This window comes from Ctenopharyngodon idella, chromosome 24 (genome assembly GCF_019924925.1).
Source record: "Ctenopharyngodon idella isolate HZGC_01 chromosome 24, HZGC01, whole genome shotgun sequence".
Classification (NCBI taxonomy): Eukaryota; Metazoa; Chordata; class Actinopteri; order Cypriniformes; family Xenocyprididae; genus Ctenopharyngodon; species Ctenopharyngodon idella.
Genome location: NC_067243.1, coordinates 23,914,687 through 23,940,426, shown reverse-complemented (window position 1 = coordinate 23,940,426; position 25,740 = coordinate 23,914,687). Strand labels below are relative to the sequence as shown.

At 36.7% G+C, this 25,740-nt stretch overlaps 1 protein-coding gene across 1 annotated transcript in view; it reads right to left on the bottom strand.

Moving 5' to 3' along the window:
• Positions 1 to 25,400, bottom strand: part of gse1a (Gse1 coiled-coil protein a) — a 37,224-nt gene extending 11,824 nt beyond the window's left edge. Inside the window, exons 1-7 of the mRNA XM_051884215.1 lie at positions 25,205 to 25,400; positions 15,282 to 15,479; positions 8,107 to 8,288; positions 4,437 to 4,600; positions 4,145 to 4,345; positions 3,476 to 3,643; positions 1,130 to 1,458 (exon numbers count right to left, since the gene is read on the bottom strand). Coding sequence (XP_051740175.1) covers positions 1,130 to 1,458; positions 3,476 to 3,643; positions 4,145 to 4,345; positions 4,437 to 4,600; positions 8,107 to 8,288; positions 15,282 to 15,477 — 1,240 coding nt within the window. The 5' untranslated portion in view covers positions 15,478 to 15,479; positions 25,205 to 25,400. The remainder of the gene's footprint in view (positions 1 to 1,129; positions 1,459 to 3,475; positions 3,644 to 4,144; positions 4,346 to 4,436; positions 4,601 to 8,106; positions 8,289 to 15,281; positions 15,480 to 25,204) is intronic.
• Between the last annotated feature and the right edge of the window lie 340 nt (positions 25,401 to 25,740).

The window sequence follows — 25,740 nt, the reverse complement described above, 5'->3', positions numbered from 1 at the left end:
ATTAAAAAATATTATGGACCACAAACTTTTGAACGTTATTGTACACTTTCCATTATACTATAACTTGAATATGAGTATATTATAATAATATTTCTAGGCTTGACATTATTATAACACAATTGCACAATTAACCTTTTCATCCTCATTGAAGGACAGAAGAATAAAAGTCCAGATGGAAATATGGATAAAGGATAATTCACCCAAAATAATTTATTTATTCACTTTTGCATCATTCCATTTTTTCATCATCACAGGTCATATTCATATCTTGTGAAATGCTAAAAGTTTGAATGGCTTGAATTTTAATCTGTTCCTCAAACAAATAAATTCATTTGACTTGTAATATAGAGGACATGTCACATGAACTACTTTTATGATACTTATGTCCTTTTCGGAGCTTGAAAGTTTTGGACCCCATTGACTTTCATTGTATGGACAAAAACAGCCAAAATATTCTTCAAAATATCCTATTTTGTGTTCTACAAAAGACGAAAGTCAAGACAAATGATGACAAAATGTTAATTTTTGGGTGAATGTCCCTTTAAACAGGACCTATTATGCTTTTTTACATTTCCAGCTTTCTTTAGCCATGTAATGTTGCTGTTTGAGCAAGAAAAATGTCTGCAAAGTTACAAAGTCACTCCAAAGGGAGTTATTCTCTATATCAGTAACACTGTTTCTGAACTCTTTGAAACGCCTCCTTCTTGAGTTTTCCTCTGGGAACAAACACATCACAATATTCTTCATTTAAATAATTCCCACCAAAGGCATATGATTAATAAAGTGGATGAGGCCTGGTTGAGTTAGTTAGTAATGTGTTAAAACTCATGGTAATGGTTAGGGATGTGACATTTCTCAAACATGCTCGAAGCGGGTGACCAATCACAACACACTGGTCCAGCCGACCAATAAGAGAGCATTGAGCTTTTCAGAAGGAGGGGCTTCATAGAGACAGGAACTAAACAGAGCGAGACTTACAGACTGGGAAGAGAGGAGCTGCAAAAATGTGTGAAAAATAATGTGTTTTTGAACATTCAAGCATGAAAACCTATTCTAGTAGACCCCAAAAACAAAATCAGGAGTTTGTTAATATTGTGTTGCTGGATCAGGGCGGTTTTCACCATCATACCCGGTCTGTTAGCAGCGAGTCTTTCCTCAAGCTTGGCTCTTTCCTTCATGGACTGCCGGTGTGCGTACAGATGAGACTGCGAGTGAGAGATCAAGTGTTGGTTTGCCAGCGGCTCGTGGCTCAGGTGGCGTTTCTCCATCGCCTTGACCGCCTGGATCTCTCTCCCTCGCTCTTTCTTAATCTCGACCTCTCTTTCCTTCTCTCGTTCTCTGTCCTTCTCTCTCTGCACCTCCTGTTCCCACTGCCTTTCTCGTTCAATTTCACGCGTTCTCTCTTTCTCTCGTTCTCTTTCCCTCTCCTGCTGGCGAAGTTCCTCTTCCATCTGCAGCCTGCGGAGGGTCGAAACACACACACGCACACAAATGGTGTGAGATGCAACACTCTCAACAGGAACAAGAAGAATACAGTCAGCGAGAGGCCGCAGGAACACAGGAGAGTGTTGATGATGTTTGGTTCAGAGTTCGGGGAAGATGGCGAGAGCGTGTTTGTGTGTGTGATATATGGAAGAATATCTTATGCTTATTACGGAATGATCGTATTTACACACAAACGCCTGCAAAATTTGGAATTACCAGTGGGAATGTCATTTAAAGAATCATTGAGTTTAACTGTATGCAAATGAGCATCTCTGTGACATGGCAACTGGAGTGCATTCACCTGATTTGCATATATAATGCAGCATATATAACAAGATTTGCATATAAGACAGCAGATTCATAGTAACATTCACTATAGATGGAAAAATAGATAATAGGTAAAAAGAGAAATGACTAATTAACATAATTGTGGTCAGTTAGATTTTGAATGCCAACATTTCTGACAGTGTTAAATGTTAGATATGGAATATTTCTACTTGATATCTTCAATTTTCAACCCTCTGCTGAAAAAAAAAAAAATAAACCAGCCTAAGATGGTTTGCTGGTCTTATCTAGCTTGTGCTGGTCTCTACACCTGGCCAAGTGGGTCTTCAGCTGGTCTCTGAGCCTGACAGGATGAAAAGTAGCCAAAAGTTCTCTGAACCAGCCAACAGGCCAGTCTGACCCGGCTGGGAGACCAACTAAACTAGCTTAGGATGGCTTTCTGCTGGCTAATTATTGCAAATGTTTGCTTAACAGGTTTATGGTCATCTAATAAAGAAATTTTGATTCACCTGTGCATTGTATTTGATTGAAAGTGAATGCTCATCTGGCTGGGTTCTGCCATGTTTGTGAGATGTAAAATTTCTTGTTTGTAAAAGTTTTATCCTCAATTTCCAAGTTAAAAGTCTAACTTCAAGTGGCAATCTAATGCACTTTTCAGAAAAGATGGAAATTCTGACTACTGATTTTAGAAGTGTTATTACAGTAAGAATTGCTATCAATAATTACAGTAAATTACATTAAACATTAATCTATTAACAGATTAATACATTATAAATTTAAGGTAATATATTAATATGTAAAATGTAATATTTAAATATTTTTAATATTAAATAAAACAAATCTATTATATAGTAAATAAAATTTGATTAAATAAATTGATTAAAAAATATATAATAAAAAGTCAAGGCAATAAAATGATCTACAAAACAAAGTCTGAATGGAGGCTGGAGTCGTTAATCAGTTGGTGAAGATGATGAATAACAGAAGAAATGATAAAGAATTATAATTTATATATTATATATTATAATAAATTAGATTTCAATACATTGCTCACCTTGCAACCACTATAATTATTAATTCCATCTTGGACATTATATGTAATCTAATTTAATCTATATAATTATCAAAATTAATCTATTTAAAAATAAATAAAAAACTGGTATAAATATAGAATAAATATATTATATTTAATATATTTAATAAAAGGTAATATTACTATATCTAAAACAGCCAATTAGATTCAGCGAGAGGGTGGAAAATGGTTATATATTGTGCAGTATAAACATACACATTAATATGTTAAAATTAAATATTTAATTATGTGAAATTAATTTGATTAAATTAATCTATATATAATATACAAAAAATAAAATAATGACATAACAGTATAATACAATTAAATTAATATATCAAATAATTTAATATTTAATTTAATATTTAAATATTATTAAGTATTACATAACATTTTAAATTTAATTTAAAAATACATAAGGCAAATTAAAAATACATAAGGTTAAGGCAGTAAAATTATCTACAAAACAGTCTGAATGAAGTCTGGAGAAAATGACAAATAACAGAACAAATCATAAGGGATTTCAATACAATGCTTGTCTTGCGACAACTTTAATTATTAATTCCAACTTGAACATCCATTATATGTGTAGTGTGTGTGTGTGTGTGTGTGTGTGTGTGTTTGTGTGTGTACCTCTCAGAGTGCAGCGCTGACAGTGACTGGTGTGCGATGTCAGGAGGGTAAAAGACGCCTGGCATGGGCAGGTGAACAGCAGATGGGTGGAGGGCCGGCAGGGCTCCCCCCTCTGGAAGCGGGTAGTAATGCGAACGGAGGGCTGACAGACTGTAGTAGTCCTCCATCCTGATCAGCCACAGGAAGCAGAGACAGAGAGTGCAGCTAATTAGTGCCTCTATAAATAAATCGCTCGTTCATTAACCTCTGCTTTCTGGCCCTCCGACATGAACATCACTGCCTATTTCTGTCACTGCTGTCTCACCTCCGCTCAGTCCCGCAAAGAGACATGCTGAGGGGGTTATTTATACAGATTGAGAGGGAGATGACAAAAGAGGGTCAAATCGAGAATGTGTCCATGTGGAATATATATGATAGAACATGATATTCCTTGCTCTATGCAGACAAACAAAAAGTCCAATCCATCCAGATCAAATATTGAAACAAAACTGCAAAATTACATTTATGAACAAAAGTCTTAAAATTTTCATTTTTGGGTGAACCATCCCTTTAAGACATACTGTAATAAAAAACTTGATCGACATGTCTTCAGGTTTTTCTGGTCTAATATTGGAAGGTACTATATAGGTACTATATATTCAAAAGAACCACCAAAACTACACCACACACCTGTATGAAGCAAGCGAGGGGTGGGGCAAATATCCTGAGTGAAAGTACGCGAGAGTGTCGGCTGTCGTTCCTGGACTGAGCCCTAGAGGGAGCAAAGGCATGCGCAACTCTTCGGCAGAGGCATATGGACGAAAGCCATCGCGAAGATACTCCTCCTGGGGAGCCCCTGCTAGCAGCATATTAGGAACCTGCCTGGACAGGCTGAGAGAGAAAGAGAGGAACACAAAATGAGAAAAAAAAGGACTATACGCTGTAAGATGTGCAGGTGTGTGAGAATGTGTGAAGTACTGACTGAGTTTGAAGACGAGGGTCTTGAATGAGTGCACTCGGGGTCATGTTGAAAGGGTGGGCTGGACCCAGGTACGGAGGGAGAGAGAGGGAGGTCTTCTCCTGGGCTGGTAAAGGCCGATCTGGGGCCAAACGCTCTTGGCCGGACCCTCTCAATGCTGAGTCAGCCTAAAAGGGAAAAAAACATTAATGGTTAGGGCATCAGGTTAATATTCTTGCAGATCTATTAATACCAGTGTACACAAATATTTGTTTATATTATATAAGGTCATTTCAATAATTTTATGCATGTATTTATGCTGCATAATGTAAAGGTATATAACAATTTTCCACCATCTCACTGAACATAAGAATGAAATAGGCCGGTTTTGCCGCTGTACGTTTAATTATTAAATGCATAACCCCCCCTGGTGAGTAAGTACAGGATTGAATGAGTGAGTGAATAAATGAGTGAATAAGTGAGTGAGTAAGTGAGCGAATAAGTGAGTGATTGAGTGTGTAAGTGGGTGATTAAATGAGTAAGTAATAAGTGAGTGGATAATTGAGTGAGCGAATAAGTGAGTGAGTGAGAAAGTGAGCGAATAAGTGAGTGAGTGAATAAGTGAGTAAGTGTGCAAATGGGTGATTAAGTGAGTGAGTAAGTAATAAGTAAGTGACTGAATAAGTGAGGGAGTGAATAAGTGAGTCAGCAAATAAGTGAGTGAGTGAGCGAATAAGTGAGTGAATAAGTGTATAGTGGGTGATTAAGTGAGTGAATATGTAAGTGAATAATTGAGTGAGCGAATAAGTGAGTGAATAAGTGAGTAAGTGTATAAGTGGGTGATTAAGTGAGTGAATATGTAAGTGAATAATTGAGTGAGCGAATAAGTGAGTGAATAAGTGAGTGAGTGAGTAAGTGAGTGAATAAGTGAGAGTAAGTGAGCGAATAAGTGAGTAAATAAGTGAGTAAGTGAGCGAATAAGTGAGAATAAGTGAGAGTGAGTAAGTAAGTGAACGAATAAGTGAGTGAATAAGTTAGAGAGTGAGTGAATAAGTGAGAGAGTGAATGAGCGAATAAGTGAGTGAGCGAATAAGTGAGTGAATAAGTCAGCGAATAAGTGAGTGAATAAGTGAGTAAGTGTGTAAGTGGGTGATTAAGTAAGTAATAAGTGAGTGAGTGAGTGAGTGAACAAGTGAGTAAGTAATTAAGTGAGTGAGTAATTTTTTTTGTCTCTACACAAAGCGAGTAAGTAATTAAGTGAGTGAGTAATTTTTTGTCTCTACACAAAGCACAAAGACTCCTTATCCTTTGCAACACTTTTTGGTGTTATTGACTTATTTCAAAATAGAAAAATCTTGATTATTAAAAAAAAAAAAAAAAAAAAAAATCCATCAATGCATTCAATTCTCAAGTAAAAAAAACCTGTAAGTATACAGCAGATCTGCATCAATAAATATTGAACACACACTGCATATGCTGTAGCCATAATGGTTTAATACATAAGGTGCCATGTATTGCTGGGCAAAGTGAGAATTAATGTAAATGGATCTATGAATGCATTCACACAGTCAGTGTTTGGGACTGAATTGTGCAGTTGGGTCAATGAAAAATAACAGTGTCCAAGATAAAGAAAAAAAAAAATCTTAGAAATGTACCTTTTTGTATTCATGTTGGTTTTGAAAAACGTTTATATGTGGAGTAAGCAAAAAGTAAAAAAAACGTTTTTCTAACACCTTAAATGCATGTGAATGTACACTTAATGATTTAAAAAAAGGTTTTAAATATACTTTTCAACCTGAACCTTGACTTGTCACAAAAAAGAGCTGATATATTGGAAAACATGATATCATATCCATGTTTTTTTCTTGCATGTTGGCTGCACCACATGACTTTGACAAATGCTTTTAAAATATTTAATGCTTATTTTTTTCTAAGAAATAATAATAAAATATTATGCTAAACCACTTGACAAGGATATTTTTTCAAGAATTTCATAATTTTAATTAGGATTTTTTTTCTTCACTACACTGGCTGCAATAGCTATGTTTCCATCCACCTATTTTTATGCCAATTTTGGGATGTCGCATAAAAAAAACACTGGATGGAAACGTAGATATTTCGCCACGTTTCACACTGCTCATAATTTACCCGGGGTTAACAATTTATCCTGGGTTTTCATAAGATGACGTTTCACAATGTAAATTCCTAAACCCTGGGTTAACACTCTTATTTGCATATTTCATTTCATTTCATTTCATTTCATTTCATTTCATTTTTATTTTATTTTAACAGGGACAATGCACATTAATAATACATACAATATGTAAAATGCACCAGATTTAGCCAACACTGGCTAATTTTCATCCGTAGTCCCTTTTAGCAGGTTGATGTTAAGGACATTTATATTTACAAGGATATTTAAGGATATTTACAGTGTCATTGTCACTGATTGGTCGAAAACAATGCGCGGTTAACACCGCAAAAGCAGTGCTAAACCTGCTCCATCCTGGGGGGCAAAAAACAAACATATTTCTCCTTCGATGACCATTCAAAAGTCTCTTTGCTTCACAGCCAAACTGTGTGTGAACAAAACCATACTAAGCACCCAAACTAGTTTGACAACTATTTGACTGCTATGTGAACATAAACATATATAAACCTACTATGTATTTACTTTAAAAGCAACTGCAAACAGCAAGTGTGTGTGTGGTTGAGACAGGCATAAAGAAGAGAGACAGCATGGCTTAAAGCTGACTGAATATCCAGAGCATTGGTCCCTCTATCCTGTCTCTCTCTCTCTGTCTGTCTCTCTCTCTCTCCAGGCAGAGCTACAGAAGACTCTTTGTGTAAACAGAGAGAGGGTAGTTTGATCAGGGGAAAGTGCCTATTGTCTCTCCTGATGTCCCCTGACTGCAGTGCTAAATAAACTCAAAGCCACACAGAATGAGAGCTGAACAAACCATCCATCCGAATCCACACATCCACACACATATTCTGGCATGATCTTGCGGTCGCGCCTGAGAGTCACCTGAAATAATGGACATGCAGGACACCCACAGATCAGCCCATTTGCAATAATCCAGCCCAATTTAAACCCTGTGACCCCATCAGGACCTCAATCCCTCTTCAGAGCGGAAGCCTGCGGTCAAGCCCTCCTGACCAAAGAGGTCTGGGGAGATGTTTCTGTTTGTATTGATTGGCAAAGATAAAGAAAAAGGGAAAGAAAAGTCGCCGTCATAAATATATGTTTTTAATTTTCACAACCAAATGAATGCCTCACACATGCTTGTCTAGTTACAATTCTTTTGTGCTCATGTCAGATAATAGTTTATCTGAATGAAAATAAAATCATGAATAAAGCACAAAACTAAAATTCTAAGATTTTAGGACACCAAAACATGTCAGAAGATTTAAATAATGATTGCCTTTTTTCATCATCGGCTTTGATCAAAATAAAATGGACTTGCTGGATAATTTCATAGTTCTCCCTCTCTTTTAGCATTCATGTAACATAATGAAAAGCAAATAATGCACATTAACTGTATAATTTTCTGTTTTCTGTGTGAAATTTTCAACGGGTACATCATATAGTTTGTTTTGTCAACTTTTAGGAATATTCTAGCATATATAGAGGAACTCAGAGCTAAAAGACAGACTAAAATGTAATTTTCACAAAAACTCAATTCTGTCATACCTGACGTCCTTCAGACCTCCAAAATCCATTGACTGTTTTAGTTGGGGCAATGGTGACCACAGGCGGGGTGCCTGTGGGCGGGCCCAGGCTAGTAGCCATGGCAACCCGCTTAGGTGTACTGACCGGAGAAATGTGATTGGTCACCGGGGAGGAAACATGTGATGACTCGCTACTAATAGAACCTGAAAAAAGGAAGAGAGATGAGTTAGGAGAAATCTTGAAAAAAATATTATATATATTTATATATTATATATAGATATATCATTAAATAGATATCTTGATTTTTTAAAATATTTTTGATTGTATATATATATACAGTATATATATATACACAGTTGCAAGAAAAAGTATGTGAACCACTTGCAGAATCTGTGAAAATGTTAATAATTTTAACAAAATAAGGGCGATAATACAAAATGCATGTTATTTTTTATTTAGTACTGTCCTGAGTAAGATATTTTACATAAAAGATATTTACATATAATCCACAAGACAAAAAAATAGCTGAATTTATTAAAATAACCCCATTCATAAGTATGTGAACCACTGATTCTTAATACTGTGTGTGGTTACCTGGATGATCTACAACTGTTTTTTTTGTTTTGTGATGGTTGTTCATGAGTCCCTTGTTTGTCCTGAGCAGTTAAACTGAGCTCTGTTCTTCAGAAAAAATCTCCAGGTTCTGCAGATTCTTCAGTTTTCCAGCATTTTTTGCATATTTGAACCCTTTACAGCAGTGACTGAATGATTTTGAGATCCGTCTTTTCACACTGAGGACAACTGAGGGACTTTTAAAAAAGGTTCAAACATTCACTGATGCTCCAGAAAAAAACACGATGCATTAATAGATGGGGGGTGAAAACATTTGGACTTTGAAGATCAAGGTAAATTGTATTTAATTTGTCTTCCGGGAAAGATGCAAGTATTTTCTGTTGCTTCCGAAGGGCAGTACTAAATGAAAAAAAAATGATATTCAAGCGAAATAAGAAAAATTTGGACCTCCTCATCCTGTTCAAAAGTTTTCACCCCCTGACTCTTAATGTATCGTGTTTCCTTCTGAAGCATCAGTGAATGTTTGAACCTTTTTTAATAGTTGTGTTTGAGTCCCTCAGTTGTCCTACATGTGAAAAGATGGATCTCAAAATCATTCAGTCACTGTTGTAAAGGGTTCAAATATGCAAAAGATGGTGAAAAACTGAAGAATCTGCAGGACCTGGCATTTTTGGGACCTGGAGATTTTTTCTGAAGAACAGAGCTCAGTTTAACTGCTCAGAATAAACAAGGGACACATGAACAGCCATCACACAACAAAAAACAGTCGTAGATCATCCAGGTAATGACACACAGTATTAGGAATCAATGGTTCACAAACTTTTGAACTGGGTCATTTTAATAAATTCAGCTATTTTTTGTCTTATGGATATGTCTTATGGACATATATACATATATATGCGATTAATGTGATTTGGCAGCACCTATTTAATGATTATTTTACAAACAAACAAACAAACAAACAACAGCTCTCTCATACGGCTAGTGGGTAAACCAATTTTCTCCCTCATACTGGATTCAATCCTGAATCTTCCACAGCTCAATAAGCCTGGAGTACATGCGCTAACTGCTAACTCAAGGTTCTGACAAGGAAGTGCAATGTACCACAATATGAGAGAGACGTATAATAACATCAGAGGCAACAACAGACTATCTAGACTAGTAGAAGTGGCAAAGAAAGTGGGAAGTATTTGTATGTGTGTGCATGCCAGACAGAACTAACAACTTGTCAGATGAAGTGAACATACATCACTTCCCTGACTGCCAACCTCACTGCTATCAAAGCCCCTTTGGGCTGTCAGATCAGATGCCAGTTTAAAGAGATAAAGAAACAAACACTGCCATCTCCCTGCGGTAAACACACATGAACATGCACTCATTCCTCTAAACCCCTACCGCGGTAATGCAGCGCTTTACTGTGATCAAAGACAATTTGAGTGTGTGTGTGTGTGCGCGCGTGTGTGTGAAGCATGCACACATACATATCTGAGTTGCCTAAGCCACTCCAAAATCCAAAACAAAGACATTCTTTGTATCTCACAACAAAATGTATAAAAAGAGAAACTTTACATTAACATAATTTCTAAGACACATTGGATAAAATTGTCTGCTAAATGAATAAATGTAAATGTATATGACTATTCAATACACAGAGCTCTGGAATATTTCATTCTGATTGGTCAATATCAGCACTGAGCAATCAAATATGTTTGTATAATGTCGACTAAATAGTATTTCCATAGTGTTTCAATGGCAACATACTGCATGGTACATTTACTTTCATATCTCTCATATTGTTTTACAGTCTCTCTATTTCCATATCAAATCAAATTATATAATGAATTGGTACTAACTTATGAATCAAAACTATTAGCAACCAACTGCAGTAAAAACAGCCCTGGAGGACTTCGGTATTTATTTCATGATATGAACTTTTGAGAGACGACTAGAAGCAATAAAACAAAAATGTCACTTGAAAGAACAAGACACAAAGACCTAAAGGAGAGTGGAAGACATGTAAATATGAGCTTGAGATTAAAAATGCCTATATAATATATTAATTAATCTTTTAATATTGTAACAGTGTTTTAGTTGCTAGGCAGATTACTTCCTGCATTGTAATTATGGCTAAATTGGGATTTTAAAAGTGAGGTGGTAGATCAATCAATAGAATCAATAGTTCACACCTATGTATTTATCTATTTGGCAATGGCAACTATAGCCGTGTAATACGCAGGATAATGTACAGCAAGATACAAGATCTGATCACCCTTGCAATAAAGAACGTGCTGACTGTACATTACCCCTTCCATAATATGCACTTCTTGTGGTTTCGATTGCAGTGAGTGTGTGTGAGAAATGACTTTCCTCATTAAGACAGAAACCTACACAAGGCTTGAAACCACACAAGAGCAGAAAAAACCCCATTGCCGCTAAAAGCAGTATCTATATAAGACACCCAACACAAAGAGTAAAGTAGGTCAGCCCTCCTCAGAGCGCTTGTGTCTGCCAGAGAGCTGATAAGAAGTCAATACTTTGGGTTTTGTACTACACTCCATTTGTGTTAAATTTTACTTTACTCTTTTACATACCTGCTATATTTCTACCTAGAAACCATTGACAATAAATGGTTCATACAAAGGGAAGCACTGCTATTACTATTGCCAAAACTTATGGTTAGGGGTTTTTCAGAAGCAAAAGAAACTCATCCTAAATAGTTTCTGCTATGGATATATAGGATACATCATATCGTGGACTTCTTGTAGTTCGAATCTACATTTTTTGCTTTGTAAACAATAAAACAGGTGAAAAATACCCAAAAGTATATATTTTTCAAAAACTTTTCCTTAGATAATATAATTTCCGCAGATAATATAATATTAATGAAATAAAAGGCCACTTAAAGGGATAGTTTACCCACGATTTACTCAGCCATCCTAGGTGTATATGACTATCTTCTTTCAGAAGAACACAATCAGAGTTATATGAAAAAATATCCTGGCTTTATAATGGTATTGAATGGCGCTTACGATATTGATGCCCAAAAAAGCACATCCATCCATCATAAAAGTAATCCATACGGCTCCAGGGGGTTAATAAAGGCCTTCTGAAGTGAAGCGATGCGTTTTAATAAGAAAAATATCCATATTTAAAACTTTATAAACTATAATAACTAGATTCCAGCAGATGGACGTACGCATCGATTTACATCGGAAAAGTAACCTCCTGATGCGACGCATGATGCAACGATGAACATGAAAGCGCAGAGAGCAAAACAAAACACGAGTCACGAATTAGAAATCTAAATGAGAATTTTTATCAGAAGTCTAAAATGAGAATTTTTAACAGAAATATCAGAGGATTTTGATATAAGAGAAGAGGAGCTTGAGTTTGTTGCCCAGCCTTATTTTATTTGAACCACGAGAGGCGTCTAAGCTTACGCTTATGTCTAAGCTTACTCTTTTGGCTCAAGTCGACTTGCACAGTATGCCTACGGTCGTCTGCCGGAAGCTAGTTATTTTAGTTTATAAAGTTCTAAATATGGATATTTTTCTTACAAAACTCCATCGCTACACTTCAGAAGGCCTTTATTAACCCCCTGGAGTTGTATGGATTACTTTTATGATGGCTGGATGTGCTTTTTTGGGCTTCAAAATCATGAGCACCATTCACTACCATTATAAAGCTTGGAAGAGTCAGGATATTTTATAATATAACTCTGATTGTGTCGTCTGAGAGAAGATAGTCATATACACCTAGGATGGCTTGAAGGTGAATAAATCATGGGGTAATTTTAAATTTTGGGTGAACTATCCCTTTAAATGTACTTTCTTGACCATTTCTTTACACACTTTTTAAAAATGCACTTTGTAACTGTCAAATAAAAGGTTCTATTTTTAAATAATTCAACTAACTGAATTTAAAAGAAATTTAAACCGTAATAATGTATATTTAATTGAATGTATTTATTTAATTGTACATAACATGCAATCTGAAAACACATTGAGTTCACATTTTGCACTTAAGCATATTCTTGTATGTATATTATTATTATTATCTAAGTATATTATTTCTAGAATAAATGCTCTTTTTAAAGGGGTTGCACTTTATTTTACAGTAAGTGCACTAATATGTACTTACAGTGTATTTAGCTTAGAAAGTACTGGGTAATATAAGGTAACTACATGGGTTAAGTTTAGGTTTAGGGGTAGGTTCAGGGTTAGAACCTAGTTATTAGCCAGTTATTGCAATTACTATAATAAGTACATAGTATGTACACGAGGAACAGGGCTGTAAAATAAAGTGCTAGCTTTAAAAGGTATGCTAAAGTGTACTTCTTTTTCATGAGGCTAGCAATGGGCAAAACCACTCACAACCACCCACGAAAACTTACAGCATCTTGGTGAGAAGCTAAGTTTTATATATTTACTATATCTTTATCTGAATGCTCTGGCAATATTTCAATTGTTCACAGTCATCCTATCAGTCAAACTCTTGAGAGAACAAAGAAAGTAAGAGAAAGAAAGTTGTGTGTGTGTGTGTGTGTGTGTGTGTTTGGGTGGGGGGAGGGGATGTCAGTTATGTACTACTACAAGCATCAACAAGGACACACATTCACAAAAGCATGTGTGCTCACATAAGTGTGCATTCGGAGAAACACACAGACACACACACAGACACACACACAGACACACACACAGACACACAGACACACACAGACACACAGACACACACAGACACACACAGACACACACACACCAAAAGCCCCAAAGCCACCAAAGCCTTAAACAAAAGACAGCTTTTCCAAACAGGCTTAGCAATCTGAGACAGAGCATTGACTGTCATTGAATTACCCTAGTCAAAGAGTGTATGAATGCATAAAGTGACAAGCAAAGGCAAAGCAGTATGCACAGTGTGATAAACTCACAGAGACAGCAGTAAAAAGACACTTAGAGAAGGTCTATAGAAATTACTGGCATACAAGCTCTTAACCAATCAATATAATCCCTTTCTCTCTGTCTTGAAGCTTTAGAGAGAAGAATATAATGATCACTCACAATGGATCATGTCGATAAACACATGGCCAAACCATGTATTCTTGAGAAAGCTTTAGATAGTGTTAGATCATTCAAGATGCTTGTTAAACTGCACTGTTTTTCTTCACAACATAATGTAACTGAATAGCTTGTCTTTCAGTTTCAACCAATGTAGAGTGGAAAAATTGACAGACAACAATTTTGTGGATCTTAAATGCCATGGCAAGACAGCAGAAAACATTGTCTAGGAACTTGATATTGTATGTAATGAGCATTAATAGAGTTTTTGTGTGAGTGTGTGTGTGTTCAGGTTTTTTTTGGCGTTGACTACAACAATTACACAGACAGATGGGCAGCTAAATGTTGTGCCAGCCATCTGAAATGCTGCAAACCCATATGCAAATATTATTCAAATCTATTCACAATTTGTTGACAGAAAGCACCACCCACACTCATAGACACGCTGAGCGAAGAATGGCTGTCCATATTACACGCATACATATGGCGGCGTGCTTGTTTACATTCTGCATTAAAAGACTTACTGCAACTATGCTAATGGTAATTACGCTACAATGCATAATATAGTTGCTGATGTAGTGATAATGTTTTTGCCAAGTACTTTACCACATGCATGTGTGCTCTTGTTAACTAGCAGTTAGCTAGAGGTTTGATTTAAATTGATGTTTCTAGTTAACTCATTTAAGTTGATTTTATTTTAATGAGATTTTTTTTAAAATTTTTATTTAAGAAGTTCACAGTACTAATATACTCACATTACTAAGTATAAATAATGGCAATTGACCAATTTAAGACAATCGGTTTCCACAAATGAAATTAGTTAATCCAGTGCATGGTATAACAGTGTTTTTACAGTATAATTGTAGTTGATGATTTATGATACTCTGGTTAATTTACAGGCTTGCTGGCAACCACTGTAAATTTTACATTACATTTTTTACAGTGTATCAGTGACCATGTAAGTGGGTGGCTAATTTTTTCAAAAAACAAAAGAACAAAAAAACAACAAGGAAGCAAAACACAACAGAAACAAAAGAACAAAAAATAAAAAGCAAAATCACAAAACAAAAAACAAAGCAAAGTGAAAAGCAAAACAAAATGAAACTGCAAAACAAAAGAAAAACAAATGAAAACAAAATTACAAAACTCAGACAAAAAAACAAAATGCAAAACAAAGCAGAAACAACAAAAATAAATGAAACACAGTCACAAAACAAATCAGAAAAAACAAACAAAAAAGCAAAACAAAACAGAAACAAAGCAAAAATAAATTAAAACAAAATCAGAGTAAATCAGAGAAGAAAAAAAAAACCATCGAATATCTGCCTAAATTTATCTCCAAATAACACAAAAACAACTTAAGCCTACACCCACAACTTTGAAAGACCTACTGTAGTTGTGGGTGTAGGTTTAACCCATTCTGTGACATGAACATGGGTAGAAACAGCCTGTAACAGCCTAGTAAAGGTCTGCTAACTACTGCCTTTTCAGCATGGCATCATGGGTGAGATGATAAAGAGAAGAGAGTAATGATTGATGGGTAAAGACGAGAGGAAAGGGCACACTCACCTCTTGGCTCTTCAGCCTGTTTGGCTAGCTTGCGGAGAGCGGCAGCGAATCCAGAGTGTCCAGACTGGGACGCTGGGCTTCCGTTGGCGATCATTGCTCCGCTGATGGGGGAGGGAGTGAGGGGGCTTACAGTGGCCATGGTGCATGGTGCTGTGGAGATCATTCCTAATGCTGGGGACTTTGGCTCATGGCTCATACCTGCAGGGAGAGAAAGACAGAGACAAGCAGATTCAGTTGTAGTTTTTGTTCAAATTTGAAAGAATATTCATAGAGGAAACATAGAGGTTGGCGTTAAGCCCAAACCCAGTCCCTTTCTGAGATACAGCCTCGAGTTTAAGATTGCAATCAAATCGCTCACTCTATTTTTATTTGTGGAACCACATGCTTTGATTTTCACAAGCTCTGATTCAAAAACGAAGGACTGCGTGTGTATGTGCATGTGCAAAACAGGTTCTGTTAAAATAAATTTTAAGGGGGATTTCAATAACAATGAATGACACAAACCGATAATCACATTAATTTGCATGCATTGCCTGTAATGATTTAGCACATGATACATTAAGTGGTTTGGAACTGATCCAAATCCAGCCTAAAAAACCCCCTGAAAAATTCAACTATTGCAAGGTCAGACCACCAGCATGAAAATGGTTTTACATTTTATAGTTATTCATTTAGCAGAATTATCCAAATTTTATTCAAAGTGAAATGCTTCAACAGAAAAAATTCATTTTAAATTGACAGTAACATTAGAAGTGCTAGAAAACAAAGTTCCAAAATTGGCAAGAAAAGTACTTCAGAAATGTAGGCTTGACAAAATAAAAGAGAAACATTTGTTTGTGTGTGTGTGTGTGTGTGTGTGTGTGTGTGAGAGAGAGAGAGAGAGAGAGAGAGAGTGTGAGTGTGCGTTTTCATCTTTTTCTTAAAATAAAGGTTTGAAGGGGAGAATAGAGAATACTTTCTTTAGGTGCACTGTAAAATTTTTTGTTAGGCAACCCAGAATTTGCTTCATATAAATACATCTACATTAACCAGTGTCAAAAAACATTATTTAATATGATTGAATCAATCTGACTACAATTTTGGACTACATCCAACATATTTGAAAGTGAATTTCACTAGTTCGAACTCTAAACTGTGAGTGTTTTACAGCTTCCTTCCTTTGTGTATCTCTCCCTCACACCTCCAGCTATCACTCACTGCCAGCGTCTCTACCAGAAACAAACAAAAGCTTGCTTTATCGTGATAAACTGTGTCTCAACCCTTGCCCTTCTGCTGAACCGAGCAAAACAATTAATAATGAACTTAGGGCAGTTAGGAGAGCTGGCAGCAGCATCCTCTGCCATCAGCCACAACTTCATTACGACTTAATGGAGCCTTGCACATCCAAACACGCAGAGTAAGAAAACATAATATGTCCTATAGTTGAACTGATCAGATTAATCTGGTTAATCTTATATAACACTATAATTTAGGCACAATGTAACACATAATTTGAAAACAAAACAAAATCAAGCGAAAACAATCAAGTAAAAAAAAACTATATATATATATATATATATATATATATATGTATGGCCTCAAAACAAAACAGGTCTGTCTGTCTGTCTGTCTATCAGCAAAAAAAAAAAAAAGCAAAAACACAAAACACAAAACAAAGCAAATCAAAACAGAACAAAAATCAAGGCTTCTTAGAGCTTTTGTAGTGAACTAAAAAGAAAAAAGAAAAAGAAAAATACAATGAAGTAAAACAAAACATACAAAACAAAACAAAGCAAAATGTATGGCCTCTTAGAGCTTTCGTAGTAAACTAAAAATAAATGTATCTAATGCTATAATCCTCATATGTTAATGTTAATAAAGTGCAGCATTATAACCAAGACACTGTATTCTCCCTGCCATAAAGGGAACAGCCATTTCAGTCATTCTCCAATCCTGTTACGGGCTTATCAATCAAATCATCATATCATGTGCTCTTGAAACACAGCTGTCTCTCGTCCACTCATTTGCGTGCTACAAACAGACCTCTTCTCTTTATCTCTTGTCCTTCTCTTGACAAACATTCACAAACATTCTCAATCATTCTGCTACTGAACTCACATGCGTACCCCACCCCCTTCCTCTCTTCTCTGCTGCTCACACTTTCCCTACTGGATAGTGTCATTCTGAGATAACAGAGAGTCTCTGGTCGCTGTGGAAATGAGAAAAGCCACAGGTATTTTACGGCACACACAGCCATTCTGGGAGAGACATCCCACCCAACACAGACGAGCAGAGAGCGATTTATAAGCAGTAATGTCAAGGAGTGGGAGAAAGATAACATTTATTTTCCGTAGGATGCCTTAAAGGATTCAATCACCCAAAAATGACAATTCTGTCATCATTTAATGTCATTCCAAACCTGTATGACTTTCGTGTTCAGTTGAATACAAAAAAGGAGATATTTTTCAAAATGTCCAAACTGCTCTTTTACAATTAAGTAAATAGGAATTACTGTAGAACTGTCAAGCCCCCCAAAACAACATATAATAAAATTACAAATGATTCCACTTTCATATAAATTATTTTTTCCACCACATTCTTTTAACTGAACCGATAGAGGTTTGGACATAAGCATTTAAATCACTCCCTGAACTATATTATTGCTCTGACAACACAAAACATTGCTGCTTCAATGCAGTTTTTAACATAGAAGAGTTAATTAGTCAACTGGCATGCTTGGCAAAATATTCCACACCATTGCACATCTATTCACACACAGACGCACCTACACCTCAAACTACCACATAAGAGTTTCAATCCCTGATCTAGCAGGATTTACTGTAGGTCTGTGGCTTATTAACCTCACACCTTTGAGTATAGTCAAATATACAAACAAATACTGTACTAAAATCATCAGATCTGTAGCTGGCCAAGAATGAATGGCCAAATGAATGGCCAAATCTTTAAAATGGCTCTCTAAAAGCACCCAAGGCTTGTTATGTGAAGATCTCCTCTCTCTCAAAGATGAAATCCTGCTGTGCTGTTTTTCCCAGAGGCTTTAGCTGTGGTTCGAGTCAGCAAAAACAGTCCCACAGTCCTCTGCTCCCCACTGGCTCTCTAATAAGCTTGTTCATTAAACAGAACAGCCAATGCAAATTGACCCAGCCCTTGTCAACATGACCGGCTCATGTAAATTCAATGGGAGAAACAGCAGGGATAAAAGACTGGGTGATGGATGATGTGTCAAAGTGCTTTGTTGGGCACAAATGAACACACTCACACACATGCATGTCCATAATGATGACAGACAAGCATTGATGCATGAGCAACGCAGAGATCTGCTACCCTCGGCATTCATTAAGACTAGATAAAGCACCTCACACACACCTGCCTTCTGCACATTAACCCGTGTGTGTATGTGCCCGTTTCACTGACAATATTAAAGATGGATGAGGATTAAGATGGTACTGATACTTCCAGAGAGAAATGCACTAATTGGTTTTGACTACATAGAGATTGATAACTAGAGAGAATATTGATCACAAAGCTACTGGTCAAAAAGGGCTTGAAAGTTGAAGACCTTAGACTGATGTGTAAGTACCGAAACAACTCTACTTGCCATAACTGAAGCCCTTACACTAGCCTTGAATGTCCTTGATTAACTTTGTATTGATTTTTCTGGATGTGTCTGCAGTAATTTACACTGTTATCTACAACCTGTTGATCTCAAAGCTGATTTAGTGCATTTAGGATTGTATTTTCTTGGGTTAACAGGACTTCCCAAGTTACTTTTAAAGACTCACTCTGTTATCTGCGCTCACAAACTACTGGTGTCCCACAAGGTTCGGTAATTAGTCCCTTAAACTTCTCCATTTAGACCAGATCACTCTGTACCAGCATCCAGTTGTGTGGCTTCTCTAATCACTGCTTTTCTGACCACACTTGACAGTTCATCTCTCATCCCCATTTCGGTCTTATAATTTGGTCTGAATATGTCTAATAAACCTCAATGATAATGACCTGGAATTCAAGACTAGGTTACTCTTCTTCCCAGACAAGAGCTTTTCCATGGTCTTTATCTCTGGTGACCATCTCAGTATTGTCCCCTATAGGTGCAAAAAAAAACAAAAAAAAAAAAAAAACACTTTGATATTGTCCTAGACGACCAGCTCTCCCAAGCTTTAGGTTCCTTTACAAGTAGAAGCGGGCCTTTTTTGCCGACTTAGCCAACAATCCACACTGTAGTTCAGAGTTTGTCAACTCCAGTCCACCTCCCAGAATGTTTTAGATGTCTCACTAATTAAAACACCTGGTTTAACTCATCAGTTTGTTGGTCTGTTAAATAAGGAGACATCAAAAACATTCTGGGATGTGGGTCTCGAGGACTGGAGTTAACAAACATTATGTTATTTAAGTAAATCTAATTTAAGACACCATTTCTGGCTGGGCAGAATGACTATCCCAAGAGGTCCCTGGGCACGTCTATGGAGGTGACCTGGGGTTAAGCTTGCACATTACTTGGGGACCTGGTGTTCAGGTCAGACTGTACTCTCCGAGGGGCCCTTGTCACGGTATGCACCAAGGGACCCACATATTCCACTTGTATTGTATGCACACAGGCCCTAGTGGTCAGCTAACACTGTGAGCCCTATTTTAACAATCTAAGCGCATGGTCTAAAGTGCACAGCGCAAGTGCGCTTAGGGCGTGTTCGAATCCACTTTTGCTAGTTTAACAACGGGATAAATGGTCGGCGCGCCCGGCGCATGGTCTAAAAGGGTTGTCCCTATTCTCTTAATAAGTCACGGGTGTGTTTTGGGCGTAACGTGCAATAAACGAATCAGAGTCCCATCTCCCATTCCCTTAAAGCCAGTTGCGCTCAAGCCATGGCGCATTCGCTATTTACATGGCAGAATTTGCAAGCGGAAAAACTGAACGTTTCTCTAGTGAGGAAACAGATATGCTGGTGCGCGAGGTTAAAGCACGCGGACAGACCACCTATGGGAAAAGCCGGATTCCACCGAAGCATTTTTTATCTTTATGCACACAATAATAATCTTTTACATTGTAATCCTTTTATTTTTAATATTTGGCATATTTGTGTGCTGCTGCGCTTCCCTGTGTGTGTAATAAGCAGAATGTACGAGCGTTGTGCACCGGCATATAGGCGCATATTACTAACGCGCTCTTTAAATAACAAAACAAATATTGCGCGTTACTATTTTGAGGCAACTGAAAACAACTGCGCCATTGACCAACTGAAACCTGGTCTAAAGTCAATGGCGCAGTTGTTTTCAGTTGCCTCAAAATAGTAGCGTGCCAACAATGCGCCTGAACACACCTCGTTTTCAGACCAGCACGCCTATGGGCGCACAAATGAGTGCAAATGCATTTGCTATTTAAACAACATGGCACAGTACGTGAAAATGATAACTGCGTCGGCTGAAACTAGCAAAAAACACTCGTGTCGCACCTGGCGCCGCATTGCGCTGGGTGTATGATAGGGCCCTGTATGTGCAGAGGGTCCAGGGGCCCTTGTGGTCAGCTCACACTATATTCGCTGAGGGCCCTGATGTTAAACTTCTTTTGGCAGTCTTGGACAGTGTGGCCTGAGGTTTTGGAGGCCCCTGGAAGTAATGTTATTTATTTAACACAGCATATACCCCATGGACCAGATACTTCTAGTCTCCTAGCTTAGTGTTTCCCAACATTGGTCTGGGGTACCCTCCCCACTTCACATTTTAGATGTCTTCCTAATCAAACACCGAACCTAGAACCTTGAGACACACCTTTTCTGGTTTCACCTCTTAAACTTCTTAGGCTCACACCCAAGATGTTTTAAATATATGTATACAAAAAAAACAAAACAAAAAACCACAAAAAAAAAAAAAAAAAACACAGACTTCCTACTAGCATACTCAACATTCCTTTTTTTTTCTCATTATGCACCCATCCATCAGCACTGCAATTTGTTGACTCATTTGAAGACACAAGATGATTCATCTTTAGACACCTGAGCATAGCTATATATACACAACTGTTGTAGCATTTACAGGTCTTGAAGGTATCAAGGCTCTTGTGGTATAACCTTATAACTTGACCCATATCCTCAACCTCCTGTTCTGGTAATTGCCGATTACATACGTACTTTCTTCTTAGTCATTTTGAAAGGGTTATGAACATAAATGAAGCATTACAGTCTGTAGTACCCTTTAGCCTTGTTTTAAAAGGAAAAGCAAATGAGAATATGAGTAATCTTCAGCAGGTTTTACTTAACTTCACTATGCACAGAACCACATCAAACATGGAAGGTACCTCAAAGTTACCACATTAAATTATACAGTAAATGCTGCAGATCACCAGCAAACCTTCAGATATACAGTACAGAAATCTAGGTCTCCCAAATTCACAAAACGCAACTTTTAGCCAAAGACATATCTGTACATAGGAACCTAGTCTTGTCCATCAACGGTTCAGAAGCTAATTTCTAAGATACAAAAACCCTTTACTGATATGACAAACAAGGGCTTGCATTGCCAAAAGAGTTTCATGGTTAATGCAGTAATTTCCAAGAAATCCAAATAATTGTCTTCTGTGTAATTTTTAGGTTTGACATGGCATGTTCAGCATGTGGATGACTCTCATAGCATAGATTTATGCAACAGCTCTCATCACTCGTCAACAAATTATATACTGCTGTATAACCTAAATGACAAATAGGAGTGTTAAAAAAAATTGAGAAATATTAATTTATCAAGGTAGAAAATATTTTATTTACAAATATCATTAATTATTAATTCATGAATTCATAAATGTCACTGATTTTGGGGAGTCGCACCACATGACATTTTGCTACCTGAACTAACTTTGCCTTGCCAAAAAAACATCACAATCATGGGGTCTACAGGAGTCGTCTCTATGACATCATATGGTCAAACTTCCTAATAAAACTTCTTTATTTTTAAGAATAAGGTTTTATTTTTTTATTCTTTTCAATTTATAAAAAAATTAAATCAAATAACTTAATAATAAAAATTTGCATGTTATCACAAGCATCTCCATCATTTACTGATAAACGGATGCTCCACTATAGAGACGTTTGTGTCTGTGCAATTAACTTCAAACCATTAGCTCAGAAGGTTGTGATCACACTCAACAGAATGAAGCTCAACATAATGTCCAGCTTTAAGGCACCAAGTTTACACTTACTGAAGCTTCACCTGGCAGGTATGGAAGCATTTGTTCTCTGACACGGTGTAAACAATTACAACATACAGTAAATATGTTTGGGTAGCAGGTAATGTCTAACAAAAAAGTGAAAGCTTTTGTTACAACCCACGCTGTCCCATCTAAAGGGATGCTTGGCATCTGTAAGCCCCTAAAGCTGCTGACAGACATCAAAGTATGCTGGGTAAGTGTTTATGCTTTGGGAATATGCCCACTGTCACTATGTATGCAGTGCTGATTGGACATTTTGAATATCTAGGGTTTCTGAGGTCAAACATAAATAAAAAGATGGGGTTCCTCTCATCTTATCAAGTCTTGTCATATTCCTTTCTTGGACAACTGGAGGCCCATGTTTTTGGTCATTAAGTCAGACTTTTGACCACTCTCTCTCCCCCTCTTATCTGTGTCATGGCATCTTATTACATGTGGTTCTTTTAAGGCCACATTAACTTTCTGTTCTAACACTTTTAATAATTCAGGTAGGTTTTTTCTTAAGTTTTAAGATGCCAAAAAAATGTAATAGTATTAACATTCTCCTGTCACTTCAGCCCAACAGACATGTCCAAAATGAGGACCACTGTAGAGCAAACACCCGATGTGTATGTAAATACATATAGCAGCTGACCAACATCAGTTAAAGGAGCAGCAGAAATCTGAGCTAATCCCAATAGAGTCCGTCTCTGAGGGTTTAACACTGCTGACTACACACACACACTTGGCACAAGGTTTTTCATTTTATAATCCATCCACAACACCCTGGTAATCAATTGGAAAACCTGAGATTATCAAAAACACTACTCCAGCTATTGAACCATAAAAGCAAACTGCTCAAGTTACCGTGTAGCCTGGCATCTCACAATAAAATGTAGATTTTAAGCCATATAATACATTAAATAACAATAAAATATACTTTAAATGTAAATACATTTTTAGCATTTTTGAAATAAAAACAATAGTTATTTTTCGAAAAATCGTCCACAAAAAATAATGAAAATTGTTCCTCAGATAAAGGTGATTGCTAAATGTATAATATAATATAATATAATACACATATTTTTCACATATTTTACACCTGTTTGTTTACCCAACCATGACTGATCAAAAAAGTCTTTAAAAAAGTCTATGCTTTACATAAAATACCTTTATGTATCATATCCTACAACACTCCAAGTTATTTTCAGGCAAATTTAACTGCTTAAAAAGGTCAAAGAACAAATGATCGACAGCATTCAAGAATATAAATATCCGTTCTCAAGCTGGTTAATGAGCAAATATGAGTCTAGTGGAGTCAGATGGTCAATGAGGAGTTTCTTTACCCCCTCCCCCCGTCGATCCTCTCCCAAGATACACTAACAATCAAACTATTAGTGTAGTATTATACCACAAAACAAGCTTGTACTTATTATAATATTATACTTACATTGTGCTTTTTCAAGCAGTGATGTTACGAGTTTTTCTGTTTGAACTTCAATTGCAATTGTTACTGACTTAATGAAGCCTTAATGTGTGACTTTGTGTGTGTGTAATTACTGTAACTTCTCATTTAACAACTCCTTCTCATAACATCCAACTCATCCAGTCTTTCCTGTTTAACGCAAACTACAAGTCAGTTTCGCACCTAATCCAATAAAACCTCAGCCGTTAGTTATTTAAAAAAGATATTTCAGCAAGACTGGATAATGCAGCACACATTCTGTCTGTACACATAAAGGTAAATATAGACAGGTTGCTGGGTAAATATGACTTTCCACGGTACACTGACATTTATTTGACCACACGAAAAGCCAGAAGAGGAAACAAGACACTTCAAAAACTTCACATCTATATGTGCGAAACACACAGGATGTGACCAAACCAACAGTTACTGGTTTAACAGTATGGTTTTTTAATTGGATGATACTGATACTGATAAACAAAGTTGAATGGCCAATTAAATGCCAATATCAGATGTAAACAAAATGTCTGAAATGCTTATTTTACACAAAATTCATAAAATGCTTATTATTCATAGACACGATTGTCTGTAAATCTCAAAATGGCCAAAAATGGCAGATTAATCTGTCTAGCCAATAGATTTCATATTATATAGTAAAATCTGTCTAAATATTACATTTAAATGTTTTAGTGAGTTCTCTCTGTGCTTTAAGAGATCAGGAATATCCATTAAGCATTTATTCTGGACAAATCCACATAAAAATTTATTTATTATAATAATTTGCACAAGATCCAGAAGAGATGTCTGAGATGGATGGAAAATTAACCTTGAGGTGACAGAAAAGCAGAAGGTCATATAACTCACCACGACTCCCTAAGCACTTAATCACAGCCTGAAAATCCAGCATTTTACTCGGAGAAGACTGTTAAACAGTTTTTAATATTAATGAGTCTCAATAGAAAGCCAAAGGTCACATCAAGCATATCATTTTTTAATAACAAAGCCCCCAAAAAGTCAATATCTCTCATGGAAGATCTTAGAATCCCAGGCTCAAAAAAAAAAAAAAAAAAAAAAAACAACAACTGCAGAATAACTGAATAAAAATGACCAATAATAAGCTAATTGTACACTTGCAGGATGGACCACGAATGACTATGAATGAAAACAAAGCGCCCCACATCACGCAGCTATCCGGCACGCGATGGTGTCCGTAACAAACGCACCCAAAAGCGGAGCTCACTTCAGCCGAAGCCTCTTTATCACAGCCTGCGTGCGAGAACTCACCTTAACACGGAAGAAAAGCGTATTTCCCACGTATTTAGTGCTGAAGTAAATCCATCGCATTTCTCCGGAGGCAGCGCAGCGGTCGAGAGCGCTGAGTGAGCCGCAGTGGAGTGAGCGAAGGCGGCGCTTAGAGACTCGCAGCAGCAGCACCTGCTCCACTGATCCGCCCCGGAGGCAGAGCCACAGTCAAGGGTGACGGACCTCCTACTGACGGAGGTCATGCCACACTGAGGGAAATCTCACTGTGTGTGTGTTCATCTCGAAGGAATGCTATATGTAGCCTAAATGTTGTAAATTCACAAACATAAAAATTAGTGTCTAGGCTCCTAAAATCCAGCAAAAAAAGGTTTTGCCAGTTAGATTTATTTTATTCACTATAGTGTTTGGTACAAAAACATATTACAAACAAAATAATCATAATCAGTCCTGGGTAGATTACTTACAAATTGTAATCAGTTACTGATTCAAAATTACATGACAAAAAAATTGTTGTTAGTAACGTAATCCATTACATTACACATTTAAGGTTATATAAT